Source organism: Oncorhynchus mykiss, chromosome 4 (assembly GCF_013265735.2).
Source record: "Oncorhynchus mykiss isolate Arlee chromosome 4, USDA_OmykA_1.1, whole genome shotgun sequence".
NCBI classification, from domain to species: Eukaryota; Metazoa; Chordata; class Actinopteri; order Salmoniformes; family Salmonidae; genus Oncorhynchus; species Oncorhynchus mykiss.
This window is the reverse complement of record NC_048568.1, coordinates 44,528,265-44,552,829: the sequence shown is the minus strand read 5'-3', so window position 1 is coordinate 44,552,829 and position 24,565 is coordinate 44,528,265. Positions and strand designations below refer to the sequence as shown.

Here is a 24,565-nt window from a genome sequence, read left to right as displayed (position 1 = left end):
GTGCACTACTGTTGACCAGGGCCCATAGGGTAGTGCACTACTGTTGACCAGGGCCCATAGGGTAGTGCACTACTGTTGACCAGGGCCCATAGGGTAGTGCACTACTGTTGACCAGGGCCCATAGGGTAGTGCACTACTGTTGACCAGGGCCCATAGGGTAGTGCACTACTGTTGACCAGGGCCCATAGGGTAGTGCACTACTGTTGACCAGGGCCCATAGGGTAGTGCACTACTGTTGACCAGGGCCCATAGGGTAGTGCACTACTGTTGACCAGGGCCCATATGGTAGTGCACTACTGTTGACCAGGGCCCATAGGGTAGTGCACTACTGTTGACCAGGGCCCATAGGGTAGTGCACTACTGTTGACCAGGGCCCATAGGGTAGTGCACTACTGTTGACCAGGACCCATAGGGTAGTGCACTACTGTTGACCAGGACCCATAGGGTAGTGCACTACTGTTGACCAGGGCCCATAGGGTAGTGCACTACTGTTGACCAGGGCCCATAGGGTAGTGCACTACTGTTGACCAGGACCCATAGGGTAGTGCACTACTGTTGACCAGGGCCCATAGGGTAGTGTACTACTGTTGACCAGGACCCATAGGGTAGTGTACTACTGTTGACCAGGACCCATAGGGTAGTGTACTACTGTTGACCAGGGCCCATAGGGTAGTGTACTACTGTTGACCAGGGCCCATAGGGTAGTGCACTACTGGCCCATAGGGTAGTGCACTACTGTTGACCAGGACCCATAGGGTAGTGTACTACTGTTGACCAGGGCCCATAGGGTAGTGTACTACTGTTGACCAGGACCCATAGGGTAGTGCACTACTGTTGACCAGGGCCCATAGGGTAGTGCACTACTGTTGACCAGGGCCCATAGGGTAGTGCACTACTGTTGACCAGGACCCATAGGGTAGTGTACTACTGTTGACCAGGGCCCATAGGGTAGTGTACTACTGTTGACCAGGACCCATAGGGTAGTGCACTACTGTTGACCAGGGCCCATAGGGTAGTGCACTACTGTTGACCAGGACCCATAGGGTAGTGTACTACTGTTGACCAGGGCCCATAGGGTAGTGCACTACTGTTGACCAGGACCCATAGGGTAGTGCACTACTGTTGACCAGGACCCATAGGGTAGTGCACTACTGTTGACCAGGACCCATAGGGTAGTGCACTACTGTTGACCAGGGCCCATAGGGTAGTGCACTACTGTTGACCAGGACCCATAGGGTAGTGCACTACTGTTGACCAGGGCCCATAGGGTAGTGTACTACTGTTGACCAGGACCCATAGGGTAGTGTACTACTGTTGACCAGGACCCATAGGGTAGTGTACTACTGTTGACCAGGGCCCATAGGGTAGTGTACTACTGTTGACCAGGGCCCATAGGGTAGTGCACTACTGGCCCATAGGGTAGTGCACTACTGTTGACCAGGACCCATAGGGTAGTGTACTACTGTTGACCAGGGCCCATAGGGTAGTGTACTACTGTTGACCAGGACCCATAGGGTAGTGCACTACTGTTGACCAGGGCCCATAGGGTAGTGCACTACTGTTGACCAGGGCCCATAGGGTAGTGCACTACTGTTGACCAGGACCCATAGGGTAGTGTACTACTGTTGACCAGGGCCCATAGGGTAGTGTACTACTGTTGACCAGGACCCATAGGGTAGTGTACTACTGTTGACCAGGACCATTAGGGTAGTGCACTACTGTTGACCAGGACCCATAGGGTAGTGCACTACTGTTGACCAGGGCCCATAGGGTAGTGCACTACTGTTGACCAGGGGCCATAGGGTAGTGCACTACTGTTGACCAGGGCCCATAGGGTAGTGCACTACTGTTGACCAGGGCCCATAGGGTAGTGCACTACTGTTGACCAGGGCCCATAGGGTAGTGCACTACTGTTGACCAGGGCCCATAGGGTAGTGCACTACTGTTGACCAGGACCCATAGGGTAGTGTACTACTGTTGACCAGGGCCCATAGGGTAGTGTACTACTGTTGACCAGGACCCATAGGGTAGTGTACTACTGTTGACCAGGACCCATAGGGTAGTGTACTACTGTTGACCAGGGCCCATAGGGTAGTGTACTACTGTTGACCAGGGCCCATAGCTAGGACCCATAGGGTAGTGCACTACTGTTGACCAGGACTCATGGGGTAGTGCACTATTGTTGACCAGGACCCATAGGGTAGTGCACTACTGTTGACCAGGACCCATGGGGTAGTGCACTACTGTTGACCAGGACCCATAGGGTAGTGCACTACTGTTGACCAGGGCCCATAGGGTAGTGTACTACTGTTGACCAGGGCCCATAGGGTAGTGCACTACTGTTGACCAGGACCCATAGGGTAGTGTACTACTGTTGACCAGGGCCCATAGGGTAGTGTACTACTGTTGACCAGGACCCATAGGGTAGTGCACTACTGTTGACCAGGGCCCATAGGGTAGTGCACTACTGTTGACCAGGGCCCATAGGGTAGTGTACTACTGTTGACCAGGACCCATAGGGTAGTGTACTACTGTTGACCAGGACCATTAGGGTAGTGCACTACTGTTGACCAGGGCCCATAGGGTAGTGCACTACTGTTGACCAGGGCCCATAGGGTAGTGCACTACTGTTGACCAGGACCCATAGGGTAGTGCACTACTGTTGACCAGGACCCATAGGGTAGTGCACTACTGTTGACCAGGGCCCATAGGGTAGTGCACTACTGTTGACCAGGGGCCATTAGGGTAGTGCACTACTGTTGACCAGGGCCCATAGGGTAGTGCACTACTGTTGACCAGGGGCCATAGGGTAGTGCACTACTGTTGACCAGGGCCCATAGGGTAGTGCACTACTGTTGACCAGGGCCCATAGGGTAGTGCACTACTGTTGACCAGGGCCCATAGGGTAGTGCACTACTGTTGACCAGGGCCCATAGGGTAGTGCACTACTGTTGACCAGGGGCCACACGGAGAGAGACTCTATAAGGAACAGGGTGTCATTTAGGAGGCAGTTCACAGTGCAGAGTAATGACATGTGGGTTACAGTGTGACAGAGTGAGTGACAGAGTGAGAGTGAGTGGGTGACAGAGTGAGAGTGAGTGGGTGACAGTGAGTGAGTGAGTGAGTGAGTGAGTGAGTGAGTGAGTGAGTGAGTGAGTGAGTGAGTGAGTGAGAGCGAGGGAGTGACAGTGAGTCACAGTGAGTGACAGTGAGTGAGTGAGTGACAGTGAGTGAGAGTGAGTGACTGAGTGAGTGACAGTGAGTGAGGGAGTGACAGTGAGTGAGGGAGTGACAGTGAGTGAGGGAGTGACAGTGAGTGAGGGAGTGAGTGGCAGTGAGTGAGTGACAGTGAGTGAGGGAGTGAGTGACAGTGAGTGAGGGAGTGACAGTGAGTGAGTAATGAACAGTGAGTGAGTGAGTGAGGGGGTGAGAGTTGTCAGCCAGGAGAAATACACATTGATGTGATTAGTAGTGTAGTTCTGAGAGAATAACACAACCGGTTTGTCCTCGGCTGTTTCAGGCTAAACTGTGTGTGTCAGAGTCTCAAACACCACCTATTCCTTATGTAGTGCACTACTGTCTACCAACGCCCAGGGACTTCTGGTCTAAAGTAGTGCACTACTGTCTACCAACGCCCAGGGACTTCTGGTCTAAAGTAGTGCACTACTGTCTACCAACGCCCAGGGACTTCTGGTCTAAAGTAGTGCACTACTGTCTACCAACGCCCAGGGACTTCTGGTCTAAAGTAGTGCACTACTGTCTACCAACGCCCAGGGACTTCTGGTCTAAAGTAGTGCACTACTGTCTACCAACGCCCAGGGACTTCTGGTCTAAAGTAGTGCACTACTGTCTACCAACGCCCAGGGACTTCTGGTCTAAAGTAGTGCACTACTGTCTACCAACGCCCAGGGACTTCTGGTCTAAAGTAGTGCACTACTGTCTACCAACGCCCAGGGACTTCTGGTCTAAAGTAGTGCACTACTGTCTACCAAAGCCCAGGGACTTCTGGTCTAAAGTAGTGCACTACTGTCTACCAACGCCCAGGGACTTCTGGTCTAAAGTAGTGCACTACTGTCTACCAACGCCCAGGGACTTCTGGTCTAAAGTAGTGCACTACTGTCTACCAACGCCCAGGGACTTCTGGTCTAAAGTAGTGCACTACTGTCTACCAACGCCCAGGGACTTCTGGTCTAAAGTAGTGCACTACTGTCTACCAAAGCCCAGGGACTTCTGGTATAAAGTAGTGCACTACTGTCTACCAAAGCCCAGGGACTTCTGGTCTAAAGTAGTGCACTACTGTCTACCAACGCCCAGGGACTTCTGGTCTAAAGTAGTGCACTACTGTCTACCAAAGCCCAGGGACTTCTGGTCTAAAGTAGTGCACTACTGTCTACCAACGCCCAGGGACTTCTGGTCTAAAGTAGTGCACTACTGTCTACCAACGCCCAGGGACTTCTGGTCTAAAGTAGTGCACTACTGTCTACCAACGCCCAGGGACTTCTGGTCTAAAGTAGTGCACTACTGTCTACCAATGCCCAGGGACATCTGGTCTAAAGTAGTGCACTACTGTCTACCAACACCCAGGGACTTCTGGTCTAAAGTAGTGCACTACTGTCTACCAACGCCCAGGGACTTCTGGTCTAAAGTAGTGCACTACTGTCTACCAACGCCCAGGGACTTCTGGTCTAAAGTAGTGCACTACTGTCTACCAACGCCCAGGGACTTCTGGTCTAAAGTAGTGCACTACTGTCTACCAACGCCCAGGGACTTCTGGTCTAAAGTAGTGCACTACTGTCTACCAAAGCCCAGGGACTTCTGGTCTAAAGTAGTGCACTACTGTCTACCAACGCCCAGGGACTTCTGGTCTAAAGTAGTGCACTACTGTCTACCAACGCCCAGGGACATCTGGTCTAAAGTAGTGCACTACTGTCTACCAACGCCCAGGGACTTCTGGTCTAAAGTAGTGCACTACTGTCTACCAACGCCCAGGGACTTCTGGTCTAAAGTAGTGCACTACTGTCTACCAAAGCCCAGGGACTTCTGGTCTAAAGTAGTGCACTACTGTCTACCAACGCCCAGGGACTTCTGGTCTAAAGTAGTGCACTACTGTCTACCAACGCCCAGGGACTTCTGGTCTAAAGTAGTGCACTACTGTCTACCAAAGCCCAGGGACTTCTGGTCTAAAGTAGTGCACTACTGTCTACCAACGCCCAGGGACTTCTGGTCTAAAGTAGTGCACTACTGTCTACCAACGCCCAGGGACTTCTGGTCTAAAGTAGTGCACTACTGTCTACCAACGCCCAGGGACTTCTGGTCTAAAGTAGTGCACTACTGTCTACCAATGCCCAGGGACATCTGGTCTAAAGTAGTGCACTACTGTCTACCAACACCCAGGGACTTCTGGTCTAAAGTAGTGCACTACTGTCTACCAACGCCCAGGGACTTCTGGTCTAAAGTAGTGCACTACTGTCTACCAAAGCCCAGGGACTTCTGGTCTAAAGTAGTGCACTACTGTCTACCAACGCCCAGGGACTTCTGGTCTAAAGTAGTGCACTACTGTCTACCAACGCCCAGGGACTTCTGGTCTAAAGTAGTGCACTACTGTTTACCAACGCCCAGGGACTTCTGGTCTAAAGTAGTGCACTACTGTCTACCAACGCCCAGGGACTTCTGGTCTAAAGTAGTGCACTACTGTCTACCAACGCCCAGGGACTTCTGGTCTAAAGTAGTGCACTACTGTCTACCAATGCCCAGGGACTTCTGGTCTAAAGTAGTGCACTACTGTCTACCAAAGCCCAGGGACTTCTGGTCTAAAGTAGTGCACTACTGTCTACCAACGCCCAGGGACTTCTGGTCTAAAGTAGTGCACTACTGTCTACCAACGCCCAGGGACTTCTGGTCTAAAGTAGTGCACTACTGTCTACCAAAGCCCAGGGACTTCTGGTCTAAAGTAGTGCACTACTGTCTACCAACGCCCAGGGACTTCTGGTCTAAAGTAGTGCACTACTGTCTACCAACGCCCAGGGACTTCTGGTCTAAAGTAGTGCACTACTGTCTACCAAAGCCCAGGGACTTCTGGTCTAAAGTAGTGCACTACTGTCTACCAACGCCCAGGGACTTCTGGTCTAAAGTAGTGCACTACTGTCTACCAACGCCCAGGGACATCTGGTCTAAAGTAGTGCACTACTGTCTACCAAAGCCCAGGGACTTCTGGTCTAAAGTAGTGCACTACTGTCTACCAACGCCCAGGGACTTCTGGTCTAAAGTAGTGCACTACTGTCTACCAAAGCCCAGGGACTTCTGGTCTAAAGTAGTGCACTACTGTCTACCAACGCCCAGGGACTTCTGGTCTAAAGTAGTGCACTACTGTCTACCAAAGCCCAGGGACTTCTGGTCTAAAGTAGTGCACTACTGTCTACCAACGCCCAGGGACTTCTGGTCTAAAGTAGTGCACTACTGTCTACCAAAGCCCAGGGACTTCTGGTCTAAAGTAGTGCACTACTGTCTACCAACGCCCAGGGACTTCTGGTCTAAAGTAGTGCACTACTGTCTACCAACGCCCAGGGACTTCTGGTCTAAAGTAGTGCACTACTGTCTACCAATGCCCAGGGACTTCTGGTCTAAAGTAGTGCACTATATAGGGAATAGGGTGTCATAGGGCTCTGGTCTAAAGTAGTGCACTATATAGGGAATAGGGTGTCATAGGGCTCTGGTCTAAAGTAGTGCACTATATAGGGAATAGGTTTCTATAGGGCTCTGGTCTAAAGTAGTGCACTATATAGGGAATAGGTTTCTATAGGGCTCTGGTCTAAAGTAGTGCACTATATAGGGAATATAGTGTTATTTGTTATGAAGCCTAAGAAAACACTGCAACACAATCTCCTCAGACAAGTTGTCTGTGACACCTCCCTCCCTCCCTCTCCTCCTCCCTCCCTCCCTCCCTACCTCTCCTTCTCCCTCCCTCCCTCCTCTCCTCGTTCTTTTATCTCTCTCATTCTATCCCACTCTATTTCTGTCTTCCTGCCTGTTTCCATATCTCCATCCCTCCCCCCTCCCTCCTCTCCTCCCTCCCTCCCTCCCTCCTCTCCCCTCCCCTCCCCTCCTCCTCCTCTCCTCCTCCCTCCCTCCCTCTCCTCCTCCTCCCTCCCTCCTCTTCTCCTCCATCCCTCCCTCCCTCCTCTCCTCCCTCTCTCCTCCCTCCCTCCTCCCTCCCTCCCTCCTTCCCTCCCTCCTCTCCTCTCCCTCCCTCCCTCCCTCCTCTCATCCCTCCCTCCTCTCTCCCTCCCTCCCTCCTCTCCTCCTCCCTCCCTCCCTCCTCTCCTCCTCCCTCCCTCCCTCCCTCCTCTCCTCTCTCCCTCCCTCCTCTCCTCCTCCCTCTCCTCCCTCCTCTCCTCCCTCCCTCCTCTCCTCCCTCCCTCCTCTCCTCTCTCCCTCCCTCCTCTCCTCCTCCCTCTCCTCCCTCCTCTCCTCCCTCCCTCCTCTCCTCCCTCCCTCCTCTCCTCTCTCCCTCCCTCCCCCCTCCCCCCCACCCTAGTCCACCATTGCTACAGTGTTACTCCCTTGCATTAAAGCCACTGATAAATGGTTAAAACGCTTTAAACCATGGCATTGTTGAATAGTCGTTTCTGATTGGTCTTGAAGGGCATTCTAAAGCATGCATCATAATGCCCGGTAGAGTTCCATGGCTATACTGTATTCCTTATGTGTTTCATGTTTGAGCTGCTTTTGAAAGCAAAAGTCAAATTGAAAGCATTATTGATGTCGCTCCCAGTTTTCATTGTGTGGGGGGGGGGGGGGGTTGTTGGTGCCACCGCATGAGGCTGTGCAGGCCGACATTTATACAGTCGTTCACTGCACACCCATTAAAACAATCACTGTAAAAACTGTTAAATTGATGAAGAATTGGATTGATGAGGAATTGAAACATTGTATGGTTGAGAGGGATGAGGAATTGAAACATTGTGTGGTTGAGAGGGATGAGGAATTGAAACATTGTATGGTTGAGAGGGATGAGGAATTGAAACATTGTGTGGTTGAGAGGGATGAGGCAAAATGAATGGCAAATAAGTCTGGCTGAACAACCGATTGGCAAACGTACTGCAAGTTGAGAAATCATGTGACTAAACTGAATAAAAAGAAGAAAACACACTATGAAACAGAGATAAATGACAGAAATAATGATAGTAAAAAGCTTTGGCGCACCTTAAATTACATTTTGGGGAAAAGGCAAATTCAGCTCCATCATGTATTATATCAGATGGCTCATTCATCACAAAAACCCACTGATATTGCCAACTACTTTAATTATTATTTTTTTCATTGGCAAGATTAGCCAAGTAAGGCATATGACATGCCAGCAGCAAACGCTGACACCACACATCCAAGTATAATACCATTCAGAAGTTTAGGGGTCACTTAGAAAGTAGCTTCTTTAAATAAAAATAAAAACATTTTTTTGTCCATTAAAATAACATCAAATTGATCAGAAATACAGTGTAGACATTGTTCATGTTGTAAATGACTATTGTAGCTGGAAACGGCAGATTTTTTTATGGAATATCTACATAGGCGTACAGAGGCCCATTATCAGCAACCATCACTCCTGTGTTCCAATGGCACGTTGTGTTAGCTAATACAAGTTTATCATTTTAAAAGGCTAATTGATCATTAGAAAAACCTTTTGCAATTATGTTAGCACAGCTGAAAACTGTTGTACTGATTAAAGAAGCAATACAACTGGCCTTCTTTAGACTAGTTGATGATTTGAGAAACAGATGCCTCTCACAAGTCCTCAACTGGCAGCTTCATTGAATAGTACCCGCAAAACACCAGTCTCAACGTAAACAATGAAGAGGCGACTCAGGGACGATGGCCTATATATCAGGGAGGTAATGTGTATAGATCAGGGAGGTTATGGGTATATATCAGGGATGTAATGGGTATAGATCAGGGAGATAATGGGTATATACAGTGCCTTGTGAAAGTATTCGTCCCCCTTGAACTTTGCGACCTTTTGCCACATTTCAGGCTTCAAACATAAAGATATAAAACTGTATTTTTTTGTGAAGAATCAACAACAAGTGGGACACAATCATGAAGTGGAACGACATTTATTGGATATTTCAAACTTTTTTAACAAATCAAAAACTGAAAAATTGGGCGTGCAAAATTATTCAGCCCCTTTACTTTCAGTGCAGCAAACTCTCTCCAGAAGTTCAGTGAGGATCTCTGAATGATCCAATGTTGACCTAAATTACTAATGATGATAAATACAATCCACCTGTGTGTAATCAAGTCTCCGTATAAATGCACCTGCACTGTGATAGTCTCAGAGGTCCGTTAAAAGCGCAGAGAGCATTATGAAGAACAAGGAACACACCAGGCATGTCTGAGATACTGTTGTGAAGAAGTTTAAAGCCGGATTTGGATACAAAAAGATTTCCCAAGCTTTAAACATCCCAAGGAGCACTGTGCAAGCGATAATATTGAAATGGAAGGAGTATCAGACCACTGCAAATCTACCAAGACCTGGCCGTCCCTCTAAACTTTCAGCTCATACAAGGAGAAGACTGATCAGAGATGCAGCCAAGAGGCCCATGATCACTCTGGATGAACTGCAGAGATCTACAGCTGAGGTGGGAGACTCTGTCCATAGGACAACAATCAGTCGTATATTGCACAAATCTGGCCTTTATGGAAGAGTGGCAAGAAGAAAGCCATTTCTTAAAGATATCCATAAAAAGTGTTGTTTAAAGTTTGCCACAAGCCACCTGGGAGACACACCAAACATGTGGAAGAAGGTGCTCTGGTCAGATGAAACCAAAATTGAACTTTTTGGCAACAATGCAAAACGTTATGTTTGGCGTAAAAGCAACACAGCTGAACACACCATCCCCACTGTCAAACATGGTGGTGGCAGCATCATGGTTTGGGCCTGCTTTTCTTCAGCAGGGACAGGGAAGATAGTTAAAATTGATGGGAAGATGGATGGAGCCAAATACAGGACCATTCTGGAAGAAAACCTGATGGAGTCTGCAAAAGACCTGAGACTGGGACGGAGATTTGTCTTCCAACAAGACAATGATCCAAAACATAAAGCAAAATCTACAATGGAATGGTTCAAAAATAAACATATCCAGGTGTTAGAATGGCCAAGTCAAAGTCCAGACCTGAATCCAATCGAGAATCTGTGGAAAGAACTGAAAACTGCTGTTCACAAATGCTCTCCATCCAACCTCACTGAGCTCGAGCTGTTTTGCAAGGAGGAATGGGGAAAAAATGTCAGTCTCTCGATGTGCAAAACTGATAGAGACATACCCCAAGCGACTTACAGCTGTAATCGCAGAAAAAGGTGGTGCTACAAAGTATTAACTTAAGGGGGCTGAATAATTTTGCACGCCCAATTTTTCAGTTTTTGATTTGTTAAAAAAGTTTGAAATATCCAATAAATGTCGTTCCACTTCATGATTGTGTCCCACTTGTTGTTGATTCTTCACAAAAAAATACAGTTTTATATCTTTATGTTTGAAGCCTGAAATGTGGCAAAAGGTCGCAAAGTTCAAGGGGGCCGAATACTTTCGCAAGGCACTAGATCAGGGAGGTAATGGGTATAGATGTGGTAAAAATGTCAATGTAACGCAGACTGTGGGGACAGGAAGCTGGATTGGTACATTCAACAAATCAGTCATGGTTGATGTATTATACCTTAATTCCCATTTGGATGTACAATACATTCAGAAAGTATTCAGACCCCTTGACTGTTTCCACATTTTGTTACGTTACAGTCTTATTCTAAAACGGATTAAATAAAACAATTTCCTCAGCAATCTACACACTATACCCCATAATGACATCACAATACCCCATAATGACATCACTATACCCCATAATGACATCACAATACCCCATAATGACATCACAATACCCCATAATGACATCACAATACCCCATAATGACACCACAATACCCCATAATGACATCACAATACCCCATAATGACACCACAATACCCCATAATGACATCACAATACCCCATAATGACATCACAATACCCCATAATGACATCACAATACCTCATAATGTCAAGGGGTCTGAATACTTTCCGAAGGCACTGCATGTTACCTCACGGTGATGTCATTCGGGAAACACAAACTTCCACTGCTATGCATGGTAAAGCTAAAAAATGTCCTACCCTGGAAGCCTGTCTTTCAGACATGAGGAAGTGTACGACGGTAAATGTTCTACTTTTAAAGTCGGACAAAACAGAGATGCTGGTTCTAGGTCCCAAGAAATCTGCTGTTGGATCGGACAATTAGTCTCGATGGTTGTACAGTCCTCTCAACAAAAAAAAAAACTGAAGGACCTCGGAGTTAGACCCTGATCTCTCTTTCCTTAAACATATAAAAAAATACTTTAAAAAGGCTTTTCCCCCCCCCATCTTCTTAACATGGCAAAACTCCTAAACCTTTTGTCCAAAAATGATGCGGAGGAGCTAATGCTTTCGAGGTTAGACGACTGCAATGCTCTACTCGCCGGCTACTCGGATAAGGCACTGAATAAACTCCAGTTAGTTTTAAACACGGCTGATAGAATGTTGAGTAGAACCCCCCAAAAATAGCATATTACGCCAGCGCTAGCCCACCAGAACTGGCTTCCTGTTGAGGTGGTTTTACTGCTAACCTACAAAGCATTACATGGGATCCAACCCATCTCTCTGACATACCTACACCTACGCTACAGTCACGAGACGCAGGCCTCCTTACTGTCCCTAGAATTTCTAAGCAAACAGCTGAAGGCAGGGCTTTCTGCCAAATTTACCACAACATTACTATACCACTAGTACAAAGTTACTACAACATTACTACAACACTGTTACTACAGCATTGTAACACAACGTTACTACAATGTTACTACATTACAACACTACAGCAATACAACACTACAAAGTTACTACAACGTTACTACAACGCTACTACAGTGATGTAACCCACCTGAGGCCATGAGGTCCTGACAGTGTATGTAGGAGGTCTTGTAGTCCAGCGCCTGAAGAGCCTGTTGAGCTAGTAGAGAGAACACCTGACCCTTACACCTCCACTCATCACCACCTGGAAGCAGAGAAAAACTGGTTAGACCCTTACACCTCCACCTGGAGACAGAGAAACACTGGTTAGACCCTTACACCTCCACCTGGAGACAGAGAAACACTGGTTAGACCCTTACAGCCACTAAAGAGTTGCCAATTCAGAAGTCTTCATGTTTATTCTGTGAAACTGTTCCCCATGGAGTGCTCCTTAAGTGTTAGCAGGGTATCTCGGTTAAACTCTTCCCCTAGGTGTCACGGTTAAACTCTTCCCCTAGGTGTCACGGTTAAACTCTTCCCCTAGGTGTCACGGTTAAACTCTTCCCCTAGGTGTCACGGTTAAACTCTTCCCCTAGGTGTGTGTGTGTCACGGTTAAACTCTTCCCCTAGGTGTGTGTGTGTGTTACCTGCGACTCTGAGCAGTGAGGCCAGGTCCAGAAGCAGGGCTGATTGTGTGTAGGCCTTAGAACACTGGGAAATACACTGCTCAATTATGGACAACCGCTCCACACGCAGACGCACTGTAGAGAGAGAGGGGAGAGAGAGAGAGAGGGGCAGGGGGAAAGAGAGAGGGGGGCAGGGGGAAAGAGAGAGAGGGGGGCAAGGGGAAAGAGAGAGGGGGGCAGGGGGAAAGAGAGAGAGGGGGGCAAGGGGAAAGAGAGAGGGGGGCAGGGGGAAAGAGAGAGAGGGGCAAGGGGAAAGAGAGAGGGGGGCAAGGGGAAAGAGAGAGAGGGGCAGCAGGAGAGAGAGAGAGGGGCAGGGGGAAAGAGAGAGGGGGGCAAGGGGAAAGAGAGAGGGGGGCAGGGGGAAAGAGAGAGGGGAGCAGGGGGAAAGAGAGAGGGGCAGCAGGAGAGAGAGAGAGGGGCAGGGGGAGAGAGAGAGAGGGGCAGGGGGAGAGAGAGAGGGGCAGGGGGAGAGAGAGAGGGGCAGGGAGAGAGAGAGAGGGGCAGGGAGAGAGAGAGGGAGAGAGTGGGAAAGAGAGAGATATATATGAATGTAAAAATATTACATTCAGGTCAATAAGGTCATCAGTTAATCCAGTTTATTCTCTGTCTGCATCGCAAATGCACCCTATTCCTTACGGGTCAATGGGCCCTGGTCAAAAGTAGTGCACTACACAGGGAATAGGGTGCATTTGAGATGCCGCCTTGATATGTCCATAGCAGGCAGGGCCCCCCCCCCCCCCACCACTCACAGGGGCCCACCCACCACTCACAGGGGCCCACCCACCACTCACAGGAGTGTGGGGGGGGCGGTATGTAGGAAGGAGGTATATAGTGGAGGGTTTACACCAGAAGGTAATGGGTATAGGAGGAAGGTATATAGTGGAGGGTCTACACCAGAAGGTAATGGTTATAGGAGGAAGGTATATAGTGGAGGGTCTACACCAGAAGGTAATGGTTATCTGTAGGAGGAAGGTATATAGTGGAGGGTCTACACCAGAAGGTAATGGTTATAGGAGGAAGGTATATAGTGGAGGGTTTACACCAGAAGGTAATGGTTATAGGAGGAAGGTATATAGTGGAGGGTCTACACCAGAAGGTAATGGTTATCTGTAGGAGGAAGGTATATAGTGGAGGGTCTACACCAGAAGGTAATGGTTATAGGAGGAAGGTATATAGTGGAGGGTTTACACCAGAAGGTAATGGGTATAGGAGGAAGGTATATAGTGGAGGGTCTACACCAGAAGGTAATGGTTATAGGAGGAAGGTATATAGTGGAGGGTCTACACCAGAAGGTAATGGGTATCTGTAGGAGGAAGGTATATAGTAGAGGGTCTACACCAGAAGGTAATGGTTATAGGAGGAAGGTATATAGTGGAGGGTCTACACCAGAAGGTAATGGTTATAGGAGAAAGGTATATAGTGGAGGGTCTACACCAGAAGGTAATGGGTATCTGTAGGAGGAAGGTATATAGTGGAGGGTCTTCACCAGAAGGTAATGGGTATCTGTAGGAGGAAGGTATATAGTGGAGGGTCTACACCAGAAGGTAATGGGTATCTGTAGGAGGAAGGTATATAGTGGAGGGTCTACACCAGAAGGTAATGGTTATAGGAGGAAGGTATATAGTGGAGGGTCTACACCAGAAGGTAATGGGTATCTGTAGGAGGAAGGTATATAGTGGAGGGTCTTCACCAGAAGGTAATGGTTATAGGAGGAAGGTATATAGTGGAGGGTCTACACCAGAAGGTAACGGGTATCTGTAGGAGGAAGGTATATAGTGGAGGGTCTACACCAGAAGGTAATGGTTATAGGAGGAAGGTATATAGTGGAGGGTCTACACCAGAAGGTAATGGGTATCTGTAGGAGGAAGGTATATAGTGGAGGGTCTTCACCAGAAGGTAATGGTTATAGGAGGAAGGTATATAGTGGAGGGTCTACACCAGAAGGTAACGGGTATCTGTAGGAGGAAGGTATATAGTGGAGGGTCTACACCAGAAGGTAATGGTTATAGGAGGAAGGTATATAGTGGAGGGTCTACACCAGAAGGTAATGGGTATCTGTAGGAGGAAGGTATATAGTAGAGGGTCTACACCAGAAGGTAATGGGTATCTGTAGGAGGAAGGTATATAGTGGAGGATCTACACCAGAAGGTAATGGGTATAGGATGAAGGTATATAGTGGAGGGTCTACACCAGAAGGTAATGGGTATAGGAGGAAGGTATATAGTGGAGGGTCTACACCAGAAGGTAATGGGTATCTGTAGGAGGAAGGTATATAGTGGAGGGTCTACACCAGAAGGTAATGGTTATAGGAGGAAGGTATATAGTGGAGGGTCTACACCAGAAGGTAATGGTTATAGGAGGAAGGTATATAGTGGAGAGTCTACACCAGAAGGTAATGCTTATAGGAGGAAGGTAAATAGTAGAGGGTCTACACCAGAAGGTAATGCTTATAGGAGGAAGGTAAATAGTAGAGGGTCTACACCAGAAGGTAATTGTATATTGAGTAAATTAATGTCTTCTGATTGCCACCATATGAAGATCAAAGGTAAGGGATTAATTTTCTCTCTATTTCTGAGTTTTGTAACGCTTCTGCTTGGCTGGTTATTGTTTGTAATAATTTGTCAACTGGGCTATGTTCTGGGCTAGGTATGTTCTGGGCTAGGTATGTTCTGGGCTAGGTATGTTCTGGGCTAGGTATGCTTTCGCCGAAAAGCATTTTGTAAATATGACACTGTGGTTGGTTTAACAAGAAGTTAATCTTTAAACCTATGTAAAATATGTTTTGTTTTCAGAATTTTTATAATGAGTATTTCTGTAATTGAATTTGTCGCTCTGCAACCTCACTGGATGTTGGCCAGGTGGGACGCTAGCATCCCACATACCCTAGAGAGGTTAACATGGGCCTGCTAATCTCTAACGGTCTGATACAACTCTCCACGTACCCTAGAGAGGTTAACATGGGCCTGCTAATCTCTAACGGTCTGATACAACTCTCCACGTACCCTAGAGAGGTTAACATGGGCCTGCTAATCTCTAACGGTCTGATACAACTCTCCACGTACCCTAGAGAGGTTAACATGGGCCTGCTAATCTCTAACGGTCTGATACAACTCTCCACGTACCCTAGAGAGGTTAACATGGGCCTGCTAATCTCTAACGGTCTGATACAACTCTCCACGTACCCTAGAGAGGTTAACATGGGCCTGCTAATCTCTAACGGTTTGATACAACTCTCCACGTACCCTAGAGAGGTTAACATGGGCCTGCTAATCTCTAACGGTTTGATACAACTCTCCACGTACCCTAGAGAGGTTAACATGGGCCTGCTAATCTCTAACGGTCTGATACAACTCTCCACCTACCCTAGAGAGGTTAACATGGGCCTGCTAATCTCTAACGGGCTGATACAACTCTCCACGTACCCTAGAGAGGTTAACATGGGCCTGCTAATCTCTAACGGTCTGATACAACTCTCCACATACCCTAGAGTGGTTAACATGGGCCTGCTAATCTCTAACGGTCTGATACAACTCTCCACGTACCCTAGAGAGGTTAACATGGGCCTGCTAATCTCTAACGGTCTGATACAACTCTCCACGTACCCTAGAGAGGTTAACATGGGCCTGCTAATCTCTAACGGTCTGATACAACTCTCCACATACCCTAGAGTGGTTAACATGGGCCTGCTAATCTCTAACGGGCTGATACAACTCTCCACGTACCCTAGAGAGGTTAATACATTTTATAAAAAGGCTGTAAAGTAACAAAATCAAGGGGTCTAAATACTTTGAAGGCACTGCACACACACACACACGCACACACACACGCGCACACACACACACACGCACACACACACACCTCATCTCTAATTAGGCCATCAAACAGATGTTGGCTCGACAGTTGATCCATAAATAACCATATATTTAGATATCAGGTGAAGGGATGAGGGAGAAGGGGAGGGCAGGTAGTTTGCGACCCCGTCTGGCAACACAACACAAAGACACAGGGTACCTTACAGTCAATGTTCCCTCTGAGCTGTGTGTAGCTCATCCTGGACTGCCGTGAAGAACTATCATCCCACAATGTTCCCTCTGAGCTGTGCGTAGCTCATCCTGGACTGCCGTGAAGAACTATCATCCCACAATGTTCCCTCTGAGCTGTGCGTAGCTCATCCTGGACCGCCATGAAGAACTTTCAGCCCACGCAGAGAAGCACGAGATGGAAATGAACTCAACTTTCTATTTACTGTGGGAATTTTGATCGAATCAACGCAATATTAGCTACTTTTAATGTAACAAACACAAAACGAATTATGCAAGAGATTGCGTTCTGTGTACAACACATCGGAGTAGGATTGACAGGCACGACTCAGGCACATACTCTACACAGAGCGGTGCGCCATAACCCCTCAGAGCTGCAGTACGTAGATGGGACCTTTAGACTAGAACAGGGGAAAACCATTATAAAATGATGGATGAGGGGGGATCCTTCATTTATCATGTTTGTTACATTAAAAGCAGCTAATATTGCGTTGATTAACATGGTCCAAGCACACCACGACAGTCGTGAAGAGGGCACGACAACACCTATACCCCCTCAGGAGGCTGAAAAGATTTGGCATGGGTCCTCAGATCCTCAAATGTTCTACAGCTGCACCATTGAGAGCAACTGGTTGCATCACAGCCTGGTATGGCCACTGCTCGGCCTCCGACCGCAAGGCACTACAGAGGGTAGTGTGTACTGCCCAGTATATCACCGGGGCCAAACTTCCTGCCATCCAGGACCTCTATACCAGGCGGTGTCAGAGAAAGGCCCTCAAAATGGTCAAAGAATCCAGCCACCCAAGTCATAGACTGTTCTCTCTACTACCGCATGGCAAGCGGTACCGGAGCGCCAAGTCTAGGTCCAAGAGGCTTCTAAACAGCTTCTACCCCCAAGCCATAAGACTCCTGAATATCTATTCAAATGGCTTGCAGTGCCCCACTGGTTAGGGGATCGTAAGTAAACCATAAGACTCCTGAACATCTAGTCAAACGGCTTGCAGTGCCCCACTGGTTAGGGGATCGTAAGTAAACCATAAGACTCCTGAACATCTATTCAAACGGCTTGCAGTGCCCCACTGGTTAGGGGATCGTAAGTAAACCATAAGACTCCTGAACATCTATTCAAACGGCTTGCAGTGCCCCACCGGTTAGGGGATCGTAAGTAAACCATAAGACTCCTGAACATCTATTCAAACGGCTTGCAGTGCCCCACTGGTTAGGGGATCGTAAGTAAACCATAAGACTCCTGAACATCTATTCAAACGGCTTGCAGTGCCCCACTGGTTAGGGGATCGTAAGTAAACCATAAGACTCCTGAACATCTATTCAAACGGCTTGCAGTGCCCCACTGGTTAGGGGATCGTAAGTAAACCATAAGACTCCTGAACATCTATTCAAACGGCTTGCAGTGCCCCACTGGTTAGGGGATCGTAAGTAAACCATAAGACTCCTGAACATCTAGTCAAACGGCTTGCAGTGCCCCACTGGTTAGGGGATCGTAAGTAAACCATAAGACTCCTGAATATCTAGTCAAACGGCTTGCAGTGCCCCACTGGTTAGGGGATCGTAAGTAAACCATAAGACTCCTGAACATCTAGTCAAACGGCTTGCAGTGCCCCACTGGTTAGGGGATCGTAAGTAAACCATAAGACTCCTGAATATCTAGTCAAACGGCTTGCAGTGCCCCACTGGTTAGGGGATCGTAAGTAAACCATAAGACTCCTGAACATCTAGTCAAACGGCTTGCAGTGCCCCACTGGTTAGGGGATCGTAAGTAAACCATAAGACTCCTGAATATCTAGTAAACGGCTTGCAGTGCCCCACTGGTTAGGGGATCGTAAGTAAACCATAAGACTCCTGAATATCTAGTCAAACGGCTTGCAGTGCCCCACTGGTTAGGGGATCGTAAGTAAACCATAAGACTCCTGAACATCTAGTCAAACGGCTTGCAGTGCCCCACCGGTTAGGGGATCGTAAGTAAACCATAAGACTCCTGAACATCTAGTCAAACGGCTTGCAGTGCCCCACTGGTTAGGGGATCGTAAGTAAACCATAAGACTCCTGAACATCTATTCAAACGGCTTGCAGTGCCCCACTGGTTAGGGGATCGTAAGTAAACCATAAGACTCCTGAACATCTAGTCAAACGGCTTGCAGTGCCCCACCGGTTAGAGGATCGTAAGTAAACCATAAGACTCCTGAACATCTAGTCAAACGGCTTGCAGTGCCCCACTGGCTAGGGGATCGTAAGTAAACCATAAGACTCCTGAACATCTAGTCAAACGGCTTGCAGTGCCCCACTGGTTAGGGGATCGTAAGTAAACCATAAGACTCCTGAACATCTAGTCAAACGGCTTGCAGTGCCCCACTGGTTAGGGGATCGTAAGTAAACCATAAGACTCCTGAACATCTAGTCAAACGGCTTGCAGTGCCCCACCGGTTAGGGGATCGTAAGTAAACCATAAGACTCCTGAACATCTAGTCAAACGGCTTGCAGTGCCCCACTGGTTAGGGGATCGTAAGTAAACCATAAGACTCCTGAACATCTATTCAAACGGCTTGCAGTGCCCCACCGGTTAGGGGATCGTAAGTAAACCATAAGACTCCTGAATATCTAGTCAAACGGCTTGCAGTGCCCCACTGGTTAGAGGATCGTAAGTAAACCATAAGACTCCTGAACATCTAGTCAAACGGCTTGCAGTGCCCCACTGGTTAGGGGATCGTAAGTAAACCATAAGACTCCTGAACATCTATTCAAACGGCTTGCAGTGCCCCACTGGTTAGGGGATCGTAAGTAAACCATAAGACTCCTGAACATCTATTCAAACGGCTTGCAGTGCCCCACTGGCTAGGGGATCGTAAGTAAGCCATAAGACTCCTGAACATCTATTCAAACGGCTTGCAGTGCCCCACTGGTTAGGGGATCGTAAGTAAACCATAAGACTCCTGAACATCTATTCAAACGGCTTGCAGTGCCCCACCGGTTAGGGGATCGTAAGTAAACCATAAGACTCCTGAACATCTAGTCAAACGGCTTGCAGTGCCCCACTGGTTAGGGGATCGTAAGTAAACCATAAGACTCCTGAACATCTATTCAAACGGCTTGCAGTGCCCCACTGGCTAGGGGATCGTAAGTAAACCATAAGACTCCTGAACATCTAGTCAAACGGCTTGCAGTGCCCCACTGGTTAGGGGATCGTAAGTAAACCATAAGACTCCTGAACATCTATTCAAACGGCTTGCAGTGCCCCACTGGCTAGGGGATCGTAAGTAAACCATAAGACTCCTGAACATCTATTCAAACGGCTTGCAGTGCCCCACTGGTTAGGGGATCGTAAGTAAACCATAAGACTCCTGAACATCTATTCAAACGGCTTGCAGTGCCCCACTGGTTAGGGGATCGTAAGTAAACCATAAGACTCCTGAACATCTATTCAAACGGCTTGCAGTGCCCCACTGGTTAGGGGATCGTAAGTAAACCATAAGACTCCTGAACATCTATTCAAACGGCTTGCAGTGCCCCACTGGTTAGGGGATCGTAAGTAAACCGTAAGACTCCTGAACATCTATTCAAACGGCTTGCAGTGCCCCACTGGTTAGGGGATCGTAAGTAAACCATAAGACTCCTGAACATCTATTCAAACGGCTTGCAGTGCCCCACTGGTTAGGGGATCGTAAGTAAACCATAAGACTCCTGAACATCTATTCAAACGGCTTGCAGTGCCCCACTGGTTAGGGGATCGTAAGTAAACCATAAGACTCCTGAACATCTATTCAAACGGCTTGCAGTGCCCCACTGGTTAGGGGATCGTAAGTAAACCATAAGACTCCTGAACATCTATTCAAACGGCTTGCAGTGCCCCACTGGTTAGAGGATCGTAAGTAAACCATAAGACTCCTGAACATCTAGTCAAACGGCTTGCAGTGCCCCACTGGTTAGGGGATCGTAAGTAAACCATAAGACTCCTGAACATCTATTCAAACGGCTTGCAGTGCCCCACTGGTTAGGGGATCGTAAGTAAACCATAAGACTCCTGAACATCTATTCAAACGGCTTGCAGTGCCCCACTGGTTAGAGGATCGTAAGTAAACCATAAGACTCCTGAACATCTATTCAAACGGCTTGCAGTGCCCCACTGGTTAGGGGATCGTAAGTATACCATAAGACTCCTGAACATCTAGTCAAACGGCTTGCAGTGCCCCACTGGTTAGAGGATCGTAAGTAAACCATAAGACTCCTGAACATCTATTCAAACGGCTTGCAGTGCCCCACTGGTTAGGGGATCGTAAGTAAACCATAAGACTCCTGAACATCTAGTCAAACGGCTTGCAGTGCCCCACTGGTTAGAGGATCGTAAGTAAACCATAAGACTCCTGAACATCTAGTCAAACGGCTTGCAGTGCCCCACTGGTTAGGGGATCGTAAGTAAACCATAAGACTCCTGAACATCTATTCAACCGGCTTGCAGTGCCCCACTGGTTAGGGGATCGTAAGTAAACCATAAGACTCCTGAACATCTAGTCAAACGGCTTGCAGTGCCCCACTGGTTAGGGGATCGTAAGTAAACCATAAGACTCCTGAACATCTATTCAACCGGCTTGCAGTGCCCCACTGGTTAGGGGATCGTAAGTAAACCATAAGACTCCTGAACATCTATTCAACCGGCTTGCAGTGCCCCACTGGTTAGGGGATCGTAAGTAAACCATAAGACTCCTGAACATCTATTCAAACGGCTTGCAGTGCCCCACTGGTTAGGGGATCGTAAGTAAACCATAAGACTCCTGAACATCTAGTCAAACGGCTTGCAGTGCCCCACCGGTTAGGGGATCGTAAGTAAACCATAAGACTCCTGAACATCTATTCAAACGGCTTGCAGTGCCCCACCGGTTAGGGGATCGTAAGTAAACCATAAGACTCCTGAACATCTAGTCAAACGGCTTGCAGTGCCCCACTGGTTAGGGGATCGTAAGTAAACCATAAGACTCCTGAACATCTAGTCAAACGGCTTGCAGTGCCCCACCGGTTAGAGGATCGTAAGTAAACCATAAGACTCCTGAACATCTAGTCAAACGGCTTGCAGTGCCCCACTGGCTAGGGGATCGTAAGTAAACCATAAGACTCCTGAACATCTAGTCAAACGGCTTGCAGTGCCCCACTGGTTAGGGGATCGTAAGTAAACCATAAGACTCCTGAACATCTATTCAAACGGCTTGCAGTGCCCCACTGGTTAGGGGATCGTAAGTAAACCATAAGACTCCTGAACATCTATTCAAACGGCTTGCAGTGCCCCACTGGTTAGGGGATCGTAAGTAAACCATAAGACTCCTGAACATCTATTCAAACGGCTTGCAGTGCCCCACTGGTTAGAGGATCGTAAGTAAACCATAAGACTCCTGAACATCTAGTCAAACGGCTTGCAGTGCCCCACCGGTTAGGGGATCGTAAGTAAACCATAAGACTCCTGAACATCTAGTCAAACGGCTTGCAGTGCCCCACCGGTTAGGGGATCGTAAGTAAACCATAAGACTCCTGAACATCTAGTCAAACGGCTTGCAGTGCCCCACCGGTTAGGGGATCGTAAGTAAACCATAAGACTCCTGAATATCTAGTCAAACGGCTTGCAGTGCCCCACTGGTTAGGGGATCGTAAGTAAACCATAAGACTCCTGAATATCTAGTCAAACGGCTTGCAGTGCCCCACTGGTTAGGGGATCGTAAGTAAACCATAAGACTCCTGAATATCTATTCAAACGGCTTGCAGTGCCCCACTGGTTAGGGGATCGTAAGTAAACCATAAGACTCCTGAACATCTATTCAAACGGCTTGCAGTGCCCCACTGGTTAGAGGATCGTAAGTAAACCATAAGACTCCTGAACATCTATTCAAACGGCTTGCAGTGCCCCACTGGTTAGAGGATCGTAAGTAAACCATAAGACTCCTGAACATCTATTCAAACGGCTTGCAGTGCCCCACTGGCTAGGGGATCGTAAGTAAACCATAAGACTCCTGAACATCTATTCAAACGGCTTGCAGTGCCCCACCGGTTAGAGGATCGTAAGTAAACCATAAGACTCCTGAACATCTAGTCAAACGGCTTGCAGTGCCCCACTGGTTAGGGGATCGTAAGTAAACCATAAGACTCCTGAACATCTAGTCAAACAGCTTGCAGTGCCCCACTGGTTAGGGGATCGTAAGTAAACCATAAGACTCCTGAATATCTAGTCAAACGGCTTGCAGTGCCCCACTGGTTAGGGGATCGTAAGTAAACCATAAGACTCCTGAATATCTATTCAAACGGCTTGCAGTGCCCCACTGGTTAGGGGATCGTAAGTAAACCATAAGACTCCTGAATATCTAGTCAAACGGCTTGCAGTGCCCCACTGGTTAGGGGATCGTAAGTAAACCATAAGACTCCTGAACATCTATTCAAACGGCTTGCAGTGCCCCACTGGTTAGGGGATCGTAAGTAAACCATAAGACTCCTGAACATCTATTCAAACGGCTTGCAGTGCCCCACTGGTTAGGGGATCGTAAGTAAACCATAAGACTCCTGAACATCTATTCAAACGGCTTGCAGTGCCCCACTGGTTAGAGGATCGTAAGTAAACCATAAGACTCCTGAACATCTAGTCAAACGGCTTGCAGTGCCCCACTGGTTAGGGGATCGTAAGTAAACCATAAGACTCCTGAACATCTATTCAAACGGCTTGCAGTGCCCCACTGGTTAGGGGATCGTAAGTAAACCATAAGACTCCTGAACATCTATTCAAACGGCTTGCAGTGCCCCACTGGTTAGAGGATCGTAAGTAAACCATAAGACTCCTGAACATCTAGTCAAACGGCTTGCAGTGCCCCACCGGTTAGGGGATCGTAAGTAAACCATAAGACTCCTGAACATCTAGTCAAACGGCTTGCAGTGCCCCACCGGTTAGGGGATCGTAAGTAAACCATAAGACTCCTGAACATCTAGTCAAACGGCTTGCAGTGCCCCACCGGTTAGGGGATCGTAAGTAAACCATAAGACTCCTGAATATCTAGTCAAACGGCTTGCAGTGCCCCACTGGTTAGGGGATCGTAAGTAAACCATAAGACTCCTGAATATCTAGTCAAACGGCTTGCAGTGCCCCACTGGTTAGGGGATCGTAAGTAAACCATAAGACTCCTGAATATCTATTCAAACGGCTTGCAGTGCCCCACTGGTTAGGGGATCGTAAGTAAACCATAAGACTCCTGAACATCTATTCAAACGGCTTGCAGTGCCCCACTGGTTAGAGGATCGTAAGTAAACCATAAGACTCCTGAACATCTATTCAAACGGCTTGCAGTGCCCCACTGGTTAGAGGATCGTAAGTAAACCATAAGACTCCTGAACATCTATTCAAACGGCTTGCAGTGCCCCACTGGCTAGGGGATCGTAAGTAAACCATAAGACTCCTGAACATCTATTCAAACGGCTTGCAGTGCCCCACCGGTTAGAGGATCGTAAGTAAACCATAAGACTCCTGAACATCTAGTCAAACGGCTTGCAGTGCCCCACTGGTTAGGGGATCGTAAGTAAACCATAAGACTCCTGAACATCTAGTCAAACAGCTTGCAGTGCCCCACTGGTTAGGGGATCGTAAGTAAACCATAAGACTCCTGAATATCTAGTCAAACGGCTTGCAGTGCCCCACTGGTTAGGGGATCGTAAGTAAACCATAAGACTCCTGAATATCTATTCAAACGGCTTGCAGTGCCCCACTGGTTAGGGGATCGTAAGTAAACCATAAGACTCCTGAATATCTAGTCAAACGGCTTGCAGTGCCCCACTGGTTAGGGGATCGTAAGTAAACCATAAGACTCCTGAACATCTATTCAAACGGCTTGCAGTGCCCCACTGGTTAGGGGATCGTAAGTAAACCATAAGACTCCTGAACATCTATTCAAACGGCTTGCAGTGCCCCACTGGTTAGGGGATCGTAAGTAAACCATAAGACTCCTGAACATCTATTCAAACGGC

General features: G+C 47.9%; 1 protein-coding gene across 2 annotated transcripts in view; it reads right to left on the bottom strand.

Moving 5' to 3' along the window:
• The window catches only part of nbas (NBAS subunit of NRZ tethering complex), a 299,089-nt gene that overhangs the window by 147,575 nt on the left and 126,949 nt on the right, over window positions 1-24,565 (bottom strand). For both annotated transcript variants that reach the window (XM_036976424.1, XM_036976425.1), the window contains 2 exons: window positions 12,486-12,599; window positions 11,990-12,103 (listed from right to left, as the gene is read on the bottom strand). In XM_036976424.1, the coding sequence (XP_036832319.1) occupies window positions 11,990-12,103; window positions 12,486-12,599 (228 nt within the window). The remainder of the gene's footprint in view (window positions 1-11,989; window positions 12,104-12,485; window positions 12,600-24,565) is intronic.